Source organism: Oryctolagus cuniculus, chromosome 4 (genome assembly GCF_051225735.1).
Source record: "Oryctolagus cuniculus isolate XC-2025 breed Fujian yellow rabbit chromosome 4, ASM5122573v1, whole genome shotgun sequence".
NCBI lineage: Eukaryota > Metazoa > Chordata > Mammalia > Lagomorpha > Leporidae > Oryctolagus > Oryctolagus cuniculus.
In genome coordinates, this window is record NC_142870.1 from 78,219,007 (window position 1) to 78,231,918 (window position 12,912).

At 46.6% G+C, this 12,912-nt stretch overlaps 1 protein-coding gene across 1 annotated transcript in view; it reads left to right on the top strand.

Annotated features, from left to right (window-relative positions):
* Positions 1 to 12,912, top strand: part of CD86 (CD86 molecule) — a gene marked incomplete at its 5' end in the record, with an annotated part of 30,558 nt that overhangs the window by 12,074 nt on the left and 5,572 nt on the right. Inside the window, 3 exon segments of the mRNA NM_001082208.1 lie at positions 2,426 to 2,761; positions 5,499 to 5,801; positions 8,832 to 8,978. Of these exon segments, the coding sequence (NP_001075677.1) occupies positions 2,426 to 2,761; positions 5,499 to 5,801; positions 8,832 to 8,978 (786 nt within the window).

Genomic DNA, 12,912 nt, shown 5'->3' on the forward strand with positions numbered 1-12,912 from the left:
GTGGAAGAGGAACCCCCTTGCAATTTTTGGGAATCGGATCAGAGAATTTAGACCAGTCTGTAGGTAGAGAGAGTAGGTGGAAATGGGAGGGGGAAAACCCACATAAATCAAGAAGAGAGGAAAAATAAGGGTAAAGTCATTTCCAACTTCAGAAGGTACAATGAATGGCGGAGTACTAACATAATATTGGTCATTACCGGGCAGAATTTTCTTTTTTTTTTTTTTTTTTCCAAAAGGCAGAGTTAGACAGTGAGAGAGAGAGCGCATGCGTGAAAGGTCTTCCTTTTTCCGTTGGTTCACCCCCCACAAGTGGTTCACCCCCCCCCCCCAAGTGGCCACTACGGCCAGCGCGCTGCGCAGATCCGAAGCCAGGAGCCAGGTGCTTCTCCTGGTCTCCCATGCGGGTGCAGAGCCCAAGCACTTGGGCCATCCTCCACTGCCTTCCTGGGCCACAGCAGAGAGCTGGACTGGGAGAGGAGCAACCGGGACAGAATCCGGTGCCCCAACCGGGACTAGAACCCGGGGTGCTGGCACCACAGGCGGAGGATTAGCCTAGTGAGCCACAGCACCAGCCACTGGGCAGAATTTTCAACTGGTTTGCTTTCTCCAGTAGATCCCTTTCCCTATCACAGAGTGTATTAGGCGCCAACCAGTGTTCCCCCAGAGCAGCGCGCCAAGTGTTTACAGCAGGTGGCACTGTTGTGTTGTCATTAAGTTTAGCAAAGGTGCAGCCGAAACCCCAGGTTTGCCTTGTGAGATAACTACCACATGCAGTAAATCTTCCTTGCAACCCCCTTTTATTGTTCTGGCTTCCCACATAGGGCTTTTCTCCTCCTTCCCATATGGACAGACATCCTATACAAACGATGGGTTTTGTGTTTCAAGTGCCTCACAAAGTTCTGGTGAGTGTAATGCACTATAATAGGCAGTGAGTCCAACTGGGGCCAACTCTCCCTGAAGCCTCTTCCCCTGGAGTTCAAGCCCAGCGTCAAGCCCCCTTGGTTGTGTGCTCTCATGGGTTCAGTTTTCCGAAGTTCACGTCACTGTTCCTTGCTCTCCTCTTCCTTCTTTGAAGAGGAACCCTTGATCAGATCAATTTCATTTCTCTCCCTTGCAGGGCACTTCAAAAGAAGCTCTCTCATCCCTCCCCACCAACCAGCCCCCTGCCCCCCCACCCCCCGTGCGCCGGTTTCTCCTTCAAGACAACAGCCCTTTGCTTGAAATCCTGAATCATGAAACTTTGTTTAGAACCTACTCCAATTTCCTCCCCAAGGCGATATCTAACTTCAAATTAACTAAGGCACTCCTGCCTCCCTACCCTGCACTTCTCACGCACCACTACTTGCTTTTTTGATCAAGTCTCTCATGGTTCTGTGACCCGGAAAAGGCCCCCCAAATCCCCAAATAGGTGATCAATCACATTTAAGGAAGTGGGTGACCCAAATCCCACCCCCCACAAACCTCAGTAAGCTGTTGGGGACCAAAGCCTTTCTCTGAACTCTTCCAGCATGTTCTCTAGGGATTGGAAAAGTTCCCAAGGGCTGTGCATCCTGGGAGAAGCAAGTTTGTGGTGCCTGTGGCTTCCCCAGTCCTCCCAGACACATCCTCACCTTCCTGTCTATGACTCACTGCCAGCATTTCATTCATGCGTCTTAAGTGGCCTCTGACAGTCCCAAGACAACCCTTCTATTTGCCTAGTTCTCTTTCTGATCCCTGAAAGAGCTTAGAGAGGCCGTCAAGAATAGCGGCCGTGGTGGCCTCTTCAAGTCATTTCCAAACTGTTTCATGTCCATGAGGGAGCTGGGAAAGGAGGCTTTTAGGGAGAAGTATTTGGATTTCAAAGATACTACCTCTGTGACCACCAACCAATGAGGCATAATAAAAAGGGTGGCATCGAATGTATTGCTGTTATTGTCAGCAATCTTTCACCATAGCAGACCAAGAAATAAGGGGTTAAGGAGGTAAAGGCAGAGCTTTGGGTGATGGTATACAAGTTAGAGGGTTGTAACAAGTGCTGCAGGGAGAATCAAGATCCAGGTTATAGACGACGGTGGCTGAATGGGTTTCTAATTCTGCTGGTTTTCCCTTTCCTAAGATTTCAATTTGTAGAACCATAGTACTAGAAAGACCCTTTGAACATTTAATCCACACTTTCATTAAACACATGAGCAAGCTGAGGCTTGTAACGATTGTGGTGTTCACAAGTCTACACATTTAGTTAACCGTGAACTTGAACTTCAGCCCTACCCTCCAGGTGCCCAGCATCTATGGCACACTTCCAGAGCTTCATCTGTACTTCTTCACTGCCATAACTGACAAGACGGCATCTGGGGGTTGGTAGAAAGAGAAATGGAATTTTGCTTTTTATGTTTTTTTTTTCTTTCCTCTTGTTCCTCGTTCTCTAATCCCCATCTTTCTTTCTTAGGTGCTGCTTCCCTTAGGATACAGGCTTATTTCAACAAGACTGCAGACCTGCCATGCCAGTTTACAAACTCTCAAAGCAGAAGCCTAAGTGAGCTGGTAGTATTTTGGCAGGACCAGGAGAGGTTGGTTCTGTACGAGCTCTTCTTAGGCAGAGAGAAACCTGACAATGTGGATCCTAAGTACATTGGCCGCACAAGCTTTGACCAGGAAAGTTGGAACCTACAACTTCACAACGTTCAGATCCAGGACAAGGGCGTGTATCAATGTTTTGTCCATCACAGAGGGGCCAAAGGGCTGGTTCCCATCTACCAGATGAATTCTGAGCTGTCAGTGCTTGGTATGTGGTGTGTTCAGACCCTTGACCTTCTCAGATGAGATTACAAGTGGGTAGTGAAATGGAGGGGTGGGCGTAAGGGACGAGGGGAGGGGGCCAAGCGAGAGCAGGCAGAGGACAACCACTTCTGGGAAGTACGTTTGAAAGGAATTCAGGGGGTATGGGAGCAGGGAACTGAAAGTCCTCACACTTTTGATAGTTTGCTTCTGAAGGATCCATAAGAATCTACTCTGGGGACAAAATAGAGCTGATTGAACAAAGGTAATGTGGTTAAGTGAAAACCATGGGTATTTTGGTCATAGCCAAGTTTATGTAACCACAGAGGCCTCAAATCTTTTACATTCATTTTCTGCTATGGTCCAAGATTTCTCGCCCACTAAATCTTTGCCTAGAGCACCTAGCAAGGGAGACAGCTGACTGATCTGGGTTTTCCCCTTCAGCCTCCTAGAGGTTGCTTATGAGTGGTTTGCTGATGAGCCCACTAGACAGAAGGGAAATGACCTGACAAACAACCCATGAGCTGACCAACCAGCTCCTCTGCTCACCAGGTCTTCACAATCCCAATGGTCACTACAGATTACTATTATTTGAAAGGCAGAGAGATGGTGAGAGAGGGAGAGAAACAGAGACAGACAGAGACAGAGACAGAGATAGATTCCCCTATACATTGGTCATTCCCCAATGTTTCTAACAGCCAAGGTTGGGCTAGGCTAAAGCTAGGAACCAGAACTCCATCCAGTTCTCCTATGTGGGTGGCAGGGACTCAACCACTTGAGCCATCCTTTGCTGCTTTCCAAGGTATGCATTAGCAGGAAGCTGGGATCAGGAGTGGAGCTTGGATTTGAACCTAGGCATTCCGATATGGGAAGCAGGTGTCCCAAGTAGCAGCTTAACTGTGCCAAATGCTAGGCCCCAGATTTTTTGTTGCTGTTGTTATCATCATACAGTAGAATTAGTATTTTAGTTTTAATGTAAAGTCACTCATTTTATAGATTATATGTAGATTTATCTAACCACCACCATAAAGAGAATACAGAACATCCCACTACCCTAAAATATTCCCTCTTGTTATGCCTTTATAAAATCATATTCTCTCTGCAGGCATAGCTCTTCTTTTGCATCCTATTGTTTTGAGAATGTCAGGTAATTGGAACCATAGAGTATGTAACCTTCTGAGGACTGCTGCTTTCATTCAAACACCTTTGAGTTTAATCCAAGCTGTTACATGTATCAGAAGTTTGTTCTTTTTTTATTGCCAAGTAGCATTCTATGGTCTGTCCCTTCAACCCATTGAAAGACAATGGGCTGCTTCCAGGTTGGGGATATTAGGCATAGAGTCACGGTAAGCATTCACGTACAGGTTTGTGTATGAACTTCAGTCCTCATATCTCTAGGGCGGCTACTCAGATGCGGTATTACTGAATCCAGATTAACTTTTCATAGAACCCGGTAAGACAGGTCAATACCTATTGCAAAACCACAGAGTAAAGCAGAAGCAAAAGTAGAAACAGACTGGAGGGCTGCCCTCACCGTGTTATTCAAACTGGGTTACAGGGCTTTCCAGACATTTAACCCACTGCTAATCAGTGCTTTCCAGTGTGGCCAGGTACCTTTGGTTCCTGGAAGAACACACTGTGAACATATTGTGCAACATAAACAAGCAGGTTTTTTTTTTAAAGTTTTCTATTTCTTTTTAATATGTATTAGAAAAACTATAAATAATTTATCCAAACTGATTTCACTAGTAAGTCTAAATAATCCACTTCTACAGTCCATATGAAGTCTAAACAGAGTGCTCAGTGGAATATTGATACAGGAGAACTTGGAAAGATGACAAGCAAATGACTAACATGTTAGGAACAGTCTACCATATTATAAATGAATATGTAGAGCCTGAAAACTATTCAGTAACTACAGAAGAAGAGCAAGGATTTGACTGGCAAGGGCTATGTGGTTACTTCAAAATGTTCACAGGATTAAAAGATAAGTTTATGTTAGTGCAAAAGATTTTTGAAACCATGCATGTTTTCTCCATGGCATACATCTTCCATGGGCTTTTTGAAGCACCCTCATGATAGGCGTTAGATGCCAGTTACAGCCACAAAAATATAATTGGCAAACAGGCACTGAGGTTTTCAAAATCAGTTTGTTCCCTAAATAGATGGATTTGGCCTTCTTCTTACACAGAATGTGGTGAAAACACCTGGACAGTCAGGCCCCAAACCGGATTTTGAACTTCCAAATCCAAAATCCCTACCCACCCACCCAGCACCGTCCTGCTTGGGTTTCTGAAAGATAAGACCCGGAGCGTTCCACGACTATGAACTCTGCTCCTGGTGGGACTTCAGCTCTGTTCCCCTCTGCTCTGGTGAGCTGGAAGTTTTCCCATAGTATACTTGGATCCCAGGCTTGGATCACTTCTTCCAGTGGCTCCCTAGCCTGGAATAGTGGCTTCATTGTACGTCTTTGTTAACTTCATTCCAGCACCCTCTTAACTTTGATAAGCAGGAAGTGAGCATAACTCAAAACTCCATTACTGGAAAAATAAATGTGGAGTCATTATTATGTGGCTCTCACTGTGGGCTGAGGCCCATGATTCAGAAACCATGAGGCTCCCAGGTGTCCCGCAATGAGTTCCCAGTTCAGTACTTAGTTACTCTCTGTTCTAAACAGATCTGAATTTAGACTGAGTTTTGTTTTGTTTTGTTTTGTTTTGTCTTGATCTCTATTCTGCTTTCAGCTAATTTCACTCAACCAGAAATAACATTAATTTCCAATATAACAAGAAATTCTGCCATAAATTTGACCTGCTCATCTGTACAAGGCTACCCAGAACCTAAGAAGATGTTCTTTGTGCTAAAAACTGAGAATGCAACCACTGAGTACGATGGTGTCATGCAGAAATCTCAAGATAACGTCACAGGACTGTACAACATTTCCATCAGCGGATCTATCACATTCTCAGATGATATAAGAAATGCAACCATTTACTGTGTCCTGCAAACTGAGTCCACAGAGACCTACTCCCAGCATTTCCCTATAGGTAAAGCTGGTTTCTTTTTACCAGGTGTCATACCAAATGCTTAAGGCAGATCATGCAGTGTGTCCTGCTTAGTAGAAGTCTCTGCCTGGGCCATTTGGTGATGCTGTAAGGCAATACCCAGACCAAGGGCACCTAATGCATCCGAATCACACAGGCAGGAGGCTGAGAAGCTCTGCACCTGAAGAAACAAGCGTTTAGCCCTGAAACTGACTCAGTCTTTTGGGTTACCTTTGGATGAAGTATTCTGAAGCTTTGGTCAAAAACTGCAGGTTTCCTCTAGGCTACAGTACTTCCATTGATTAACGTACCCACCCACATGCACCATGCAAGCATATGTACATACAGATGGGTAGTACTTTTATGAATACAGAACCATCCTTAGGAAGTTGTTGGTTCAGGGATGAAAACTAAAAGGTAAAAGATACCTTCACTGCCGTAGAAGACCTTCTGGTAGAATGAGAACACTCTGTGATGCATGCACATGGAGATTAGTTTTCAAAAAATCTAAATTCTATTCCTTGGAATATGGGGCTAAATTTCAAACAAAAGTGGTTGATAGCTTTATTTATTTAATTAATTTATGTACTTAAGAAGGAGAGAGAGAGAGAGTGAGAGAGAGAGAGACAGAGGCCTCCCATCTACTAGTTTTCACTCCCTACATGTCTTCAATGGCTGGGCCTGGGCCAAGCCAAAGCTAGGAGCTGGGAACTCAATCCAGGTCTCCCATGTGGGTAGCAGGAAACCAAGTAGTTGAGCCATCATGCTGCCTTCCAGGGTTCTTCATTAGCAGGAAACTGGAGTCAGGAGCTGGAGTCAGGTATGAAACCCAGTCACTCCAATGTGGGTTCCAGGTGATCCAACTGCTAGGCTCACCACCACTCTTGATAGTTAGTTTCATGGGTGTTCAGAGGCAAGCAAGTTCTTGAAGGTTAGAGAAGGCTTCCTAAAGGTAGTGGGAACCCTGTCACAGCCTGAAAGAAATTATTTGGCTTCATGAGTGTGGTGAACAGAGGAAGGGCATTCTGCATGACAGGTTCTGTAGTGACTTGCCAAATGGAAAAGCTGGGATGTTGTAAAGACTCAGCTGGTGAGGGACCCACAGCGGATGGGCCACATCGCACCCCAGTGCAGGGAGTGTGTCACAGTCAGAGCCCGACAGGCCTGTGGCAGGTTCACAAGGGGCTACAGTCCAGCTGAAGGAAAGGGTTGAGACCAGGGGCACACATCTTCACAATGGACCTTTTAAAAGTTCATGAAACTGTGTATTATGCAAAAACTACACATGAATTTCAAAAATTGCTGGTACTAAAATAAATGTATCCTTTAATTCTATTTTTTCATGGAGTTTTTGAGATAGTTAGTTTTGAAGGAGCAGTACCTGCAGGATTCCCTCCTGGAGTGCCCTCTGTGCCCACACTGCCCATCCCCTCCTGTCCCCCCCCCCCCCCAACTCAACTGCTTTGTGCTTTCCCTGGCCCCTTCTCCAGCTCTGGTTCTTTGTTTTGCCCTCTTCTGGGACATCCATCCAATCCTTTGCCCCAACCTGGTCTTGTTGCTTCCCTACTACTGCCATCTCATTGTTCACACTTCACTTGGCCTTTGGATATACTCCTAGGAACAGGCCCTGGGCCAGTTCTTGCCAACCAGTTTTACACCTGGGCCAATCCCCTCCCCTGATACTGATTTCCTTTCCACCCAGACACTTCAGCCTCTGAGAGTCAGGTATATGGTGGAGTCACGCAGCCTGTCCTGGCTGTTCTGCTGCGGCCTCTCCTGGCCCGGATAGAAGCCTCTCAAAGCTACAGCTGAAGTTCAGTGCCTTCTTGTAGCCACCAGCATCGCTACATCACTACCCATGACATGCCCTGGGGCCCTCCATTTGACTGCAGTGACGGACAGTTGCACGGGGGCCTGCCAAGACTCTGGCCTCATCAAAGCTCTCCTTTCTCCTGCTCCTCCACTGCTGCTGGCAAACCTCCCCAGGCGCCACCACCTTCAGAAATGTTTCTGTTCTAACTACCTCGGAGAGATGGGGCTTGCCCATGTGTGTCCCTCTGCCTGATCAGAGATAAGTTAGACTCGCAGTCGACGCCCCTTGTTGGGTGTCAAGGGTACCAGTCTCCATGTAACCAGCATAACCTCCCTTTATAGGCAATGCCAAACAGGCTCAAGAGGGAGCCCCCACTGGTATTAAATATGGTCTACAATGCCGACAACTCCTTTTCTTAAAGTCCTAGGTACAGGGTGTGAGGCCACAAATTGTAGCTAAGCTGACAGGAAGTCAGCAGCTCCTATTTGTCCTGTTTAGGACCTGTTCCCAAGGATGTCTGTAAAGTGGGTCACTCAGTTCTAAGTTTTCCCCACAAAGGCTGATTTTCAGCTTCCCAGAAGCTTAGGACTTCCCATGCACGGAAGTGACCTTGACCTCCAGGGAGCTGATTCTGACCCTGATACCTAAGGGCCTGAAGAAATATCAAAGCAGTTCTCATAGGTGAGACATGGTGAAAGCAATGCTGAGGAAGCTGGTAGCGACCTCAGTGACAAACAGCAACAGTAACCAAACAAGCAAACAAAACCTGGAGACAGGAGCTTCCAAGGAGGCTGTTCCGTGTGTCTGGAGCCTGATCTGGAGGTGAGGGTGGATGGAGGCGTCTGGGCCTGGAGACCGACTACACATGGGGCAGGATTAGTGGGGTGTCGTCCTGGTGACTGTTCATTGAAAGCCCCAGCACAGACACCTGCCCCAGCTCCCAGAGCCGCAGGCCAGGCTGACTCTCTCCTTCCAAGTCATGGTCAGTGTCATTTCCCCCGGGGAGACGGGAAGGCAGCTCAGGTCAGGCGTTTGGTCAGAGGCACTGGCTTCGTTCTTAGCTGCCGAGGCCCTGTGATGGAGACTTTCTGTGACCTCATATTGTGGATTTCAGTTTCTTCTGGCCCCAGAACTCCAGGGGCCAGAGTTGGGGCTGGGATGGGGTGGTGCGGGAATGGAAAAGTCCTTCTGGGCTGATTGAAGCCTGTGGTCATTTCTAGTGCCTGCGGACCCCGTGCCAGTGGAAAAACCAAGGCTCTGGATTGCAGCTGTGGCTCTCACCCTGATCGTTGTGTGTGGGATTGTGTTGTTTCTAACACTGTGGAAGAGGAAGAAGGAGCAGCAGCCTGGTGTCGCCTGTGAGTGTGGTGAGTCAGGCTTTGTGCTGTCTGCACACTGTCGCTTTCAGCTGCTCCTCCATTGGCTGCCTTCGGAGTCCTTTGCCTGAGCCCAGGCTGGCAAGAAGTCAGCAGGTTGCTGGAGAAAAGGGTTTCCCTCGGGGTTGGGGGCCTCTGCAGGCAGCACCCAGCAGGTGTTCTTCTGGGCTTCTAAGCAAGACAGCCTTTCAGACCCAGGGTTTACAGACGGACTTCCGGTTTCCAGGCTGAGCTGACCCCTCCCTTGCTGTGCCGACCTCACTTCCTGAGGTTCCTGTGACAGCTGGGTTAAGGGAAACGTGAAGATACTTCTTGTTAGCCATTACGGACCTGGAAGTGTCCGGGCAGGGTTGCTTGCGGAGGACCACCAAGTTCACCTTCTCATCTCTAGGGTTTCCTGCGAAGTGAGTTAGATGTATTGTTCCCTATTGGCTTACAGAAAAATGACACTAACTCTCCCTGGTTACCACGTACCATTTATCCATTATCGAATATACCAAAAATAAAAATCACCTATAATTTTTTCTAGTACAAGCACCACAATTATGCAGACAATATTTTTGGTATATCTTTTCCAGATTTTTCTATGTGTAAAGCTATGTTATTTTTCCATAATTTGGATAATAGTACAAGGTTTATTTTTCACGACTTGGAGAATTATGTGAGCTGGCCTTTAACTTTGTTATACTGAACATAGTGGGACAATTTTCAATTTCATAAATGTCAATCAGCAACATCATGTTAAACGTCCACAAGACATTGCATTAGGTGAACACACTTGATTGATTGATTTAACCAGCCTTAGTGTTGGACGCTTGGTCCTGATGGTTTTGCTGTTACACACAGCATTGCATTGAACAGACTGCCTGCTGACTTCTGTTGTAAAGGTGTGTGATTAGGACAAAGTAGTTCCTATAATAATCCCATGCTTATCTGTGGCTTGGGCTAATTTAGGTAAAGTTCTAGGATAAGATTGCCCCCAGCAGTGGTGAGTTTGGTTGATGTGACTAATTAAGGTCATGTTCTCAGTCACTTGTGGTGGAAAGCGTGGATGAGTAACAGTTTCGGTCAGAGCTCGTCTAAGGCTGCAGTGGATTCACTTTAGGAGCTATTTAGAAAATCAGTGGATAACACTAGCAGTCACTCTTCATCATGCTATGTTTTAAAAGCAGGACATTGGAGAACAACTAACAAATTTTAATAAATTGTTTCAGGCCGGCGCCGCGGCTCACTAGGTTAATCCTCCGCCTAGCGGCGCCGGCACACCGGGTTCTAGTCCCGGTTGGGGTGCCGGATTCTGTCCCGGTTGCCCCTCTTCCAGGCCAGCTCTCTGCTGTGGCCAGGGAGTGCAGTGGAGGATGGCCCAGGTGCTTGGGCCCTGCACCCCATGGGAGACCAGGAAAAGCACCTGGCTCCTGGCTCCTGCCATCGGATCAGCGCGGTGCGCCGGCCGCAGCGTGCTGGCCGCGGCGGCCATTGGAGGGTGAACCAACGGCAAAGGAAGACCTTTCTCTCTGTCTCTCTCTCTCACTGTCCACTCTGCCTGTCAAAAAATAAAAATAAATAAATAAATTGTTTCAAAAACCAAAACATGACAGAGTCATTTGAACTGCCAACGTCTGGAGTAAGCAGAGGGATTTCTAGGATGTAAAAGCACAGACATTGAGAGCACAGGTTCAGATGTGGAGACACTTCCTCAGGGGAGGAGTTCTGAGCTTCTCTTTCTTTTAATCTCACCGCCATTTGAAATGAGTCAGGTTTGCAGAAGTAGCTTTCAACTTGGAGGTAAACTGTTTCCTGAATTTGCTTTCATCTGAGAAGGATCAGTTAATAATTGAAACAAAGAAAAAAAAAAGATCCGGAAAAGGGAAAAGGAGTAAGAATGTTTCTTCTCCCACAAGGCAATCGGAAAAAAAATTGGGATTTTAGTTGAGTGAACTAAAGGAGCTGTGTCTGAGAGAAGTTGAAAGGGAAATAAAGAAGCTATGTTTGTACGTGTACATGAGGTGGTCAGATGAAGCTATAAGTCTTAGAAGTCAGAAGACAACAGAGAAAATAGCACATAAGAGATTACTTCAAAACATTTATGGAGAAATGGAATTAAAAGATAAGTTTATCCAGCTACAAGGAAATTTTGAAACCATGTCTAGTTTTACATTTTTATTTATTTACTTATTTTCACTTTATTTGAAAGGCAGAGACAGACACAGAGAGATCTTCCATTTACTGGTTCACCCCCAAATGCCCCCAACTGCAGAGCTTGGGCAGGCAAAGCCAGGAGTCTGAAACTCAGTCCAGGTCTCCTATGTGAGTGGCAGGGACCCATGAACTTGATCCATTATCCACTGCTTCCCAGGGTGCACATTAGCAGGAAGCTGAATCAGGAATGGAGTAGCCAAGACTCAAACCAGGCACTCCAGTATGAGATGTGGGCATCCCAAGCAGTGTCTGAACTGCTGAAGCAAATGCCTATCCTGTGTAGTATTTTTTTTTTTTTTTTTGACAGGCAGAGTGGACAGTGAGAGAGAGAGACAGAGAGAAAGGTCTTCCTTTTGCCGTTGGTTCACCCTCCAATGGCTGCCGCGGCTGGCGCGCCGTGCTGATCCGATGGCAGGAGCCAGGAGCCAGGTGCTTTTCCTGGTCTCCCATGGGGTGCAGGGCCCAAGCATTTGGCCCATCCTCCACTGCACTCCCTGGCCACAGCAGAGAGCTGGACTGGAAGAGGGGCAACCAGGACAGAATCCGGTGCCCCGACCGGGACTAGAACCCAGTGTGCCGGCGCCGCTAGGCGGAGGATTAGCCTAGTGAGCCGCGGCGCCGGCCTCTGTGTAGTATTTTTATAACATGCATTTTCCTCGAACTTCTTGAACACTCCATGCATTCCATGAGCTGGAAGAAGTAGGAGAGGCCTGTAGCTTGGCTGGCTTTGGAGAAGGAGGAGGGAGGCCATGAGCCTAGACAAGTAGGCAGCCTCAGAAGCTGGGGATGGCACCCTACTGACAACCACCCCGCCGCCCAGCTGGGAGCTGGGATCTCAGTACCACAACCACCAGAACTGAATTCTGCCAACAGACAGATATGGAAGCAGTCACAGCCCAGCCACAGAGACAAAGCTTGCCGATAACCACTTGGAATTTCCCCCAAACTAGAACTTCCTCCTAATCCAACATTAGCCTTTTTCTCAGAGGAGCTAGCCCTCAAACTAACTAATGTGACATCAAAAGTCCTGCCCAGTGTTTGCTCGTTAATTATAGTTTTTCTTTTTTTATGTCTCAACTCCTCCTAAACAGATTTGCCTTAATTAGGCTTTTTAAATTTTTAAATGAAGAACAATGTCATGGTTATTCTAGATGGTTTCTAATTTCTCTTCTCTCTTTTTTTTTTTTTTTTTGTAATCAAATAGGACAGATAAGGCATAAGATATCATAACTATGAATTGTTTGCTTTGGTCCAATCAGAAGGTACCCCATTAGTTTACCCAGTGGGGAGGAAGACTAAAATAGCTCCTTCTAAAATTTTATTTCCCCATTTGGTCCATGTGTGACTAAAATCTGAACTTTTTTTAAAAAAAGATTTATTTATTTATGTTTTATAAGGCAGAATTACAGAGACAGAAGGAGAGACAAAGAGACTACTGGTTCACTCCACAAATGGTTGCCAACAACCAGAGCTGCTCCAGGCAAAAGCCAGGAGCTGGGAACTCCATCCAAGTCCTCCACATGAGTGGCAGGGGCCATCCACTGCTTTCCCAGGCTGCACTGCTTTCCCAGGCATACTAGCAGGGAGCTGGATCTGACATGGAACAATTGGGATTCAAACCAGTATTTATATGGGATGCTGGTGTCACAGGTTGCTAGCATAGCAACCAGCATTTTTACAAGTTGCCTCCCTAGAGCAAGCCTGGAAGAGTCTCAGCTCTTTCAGA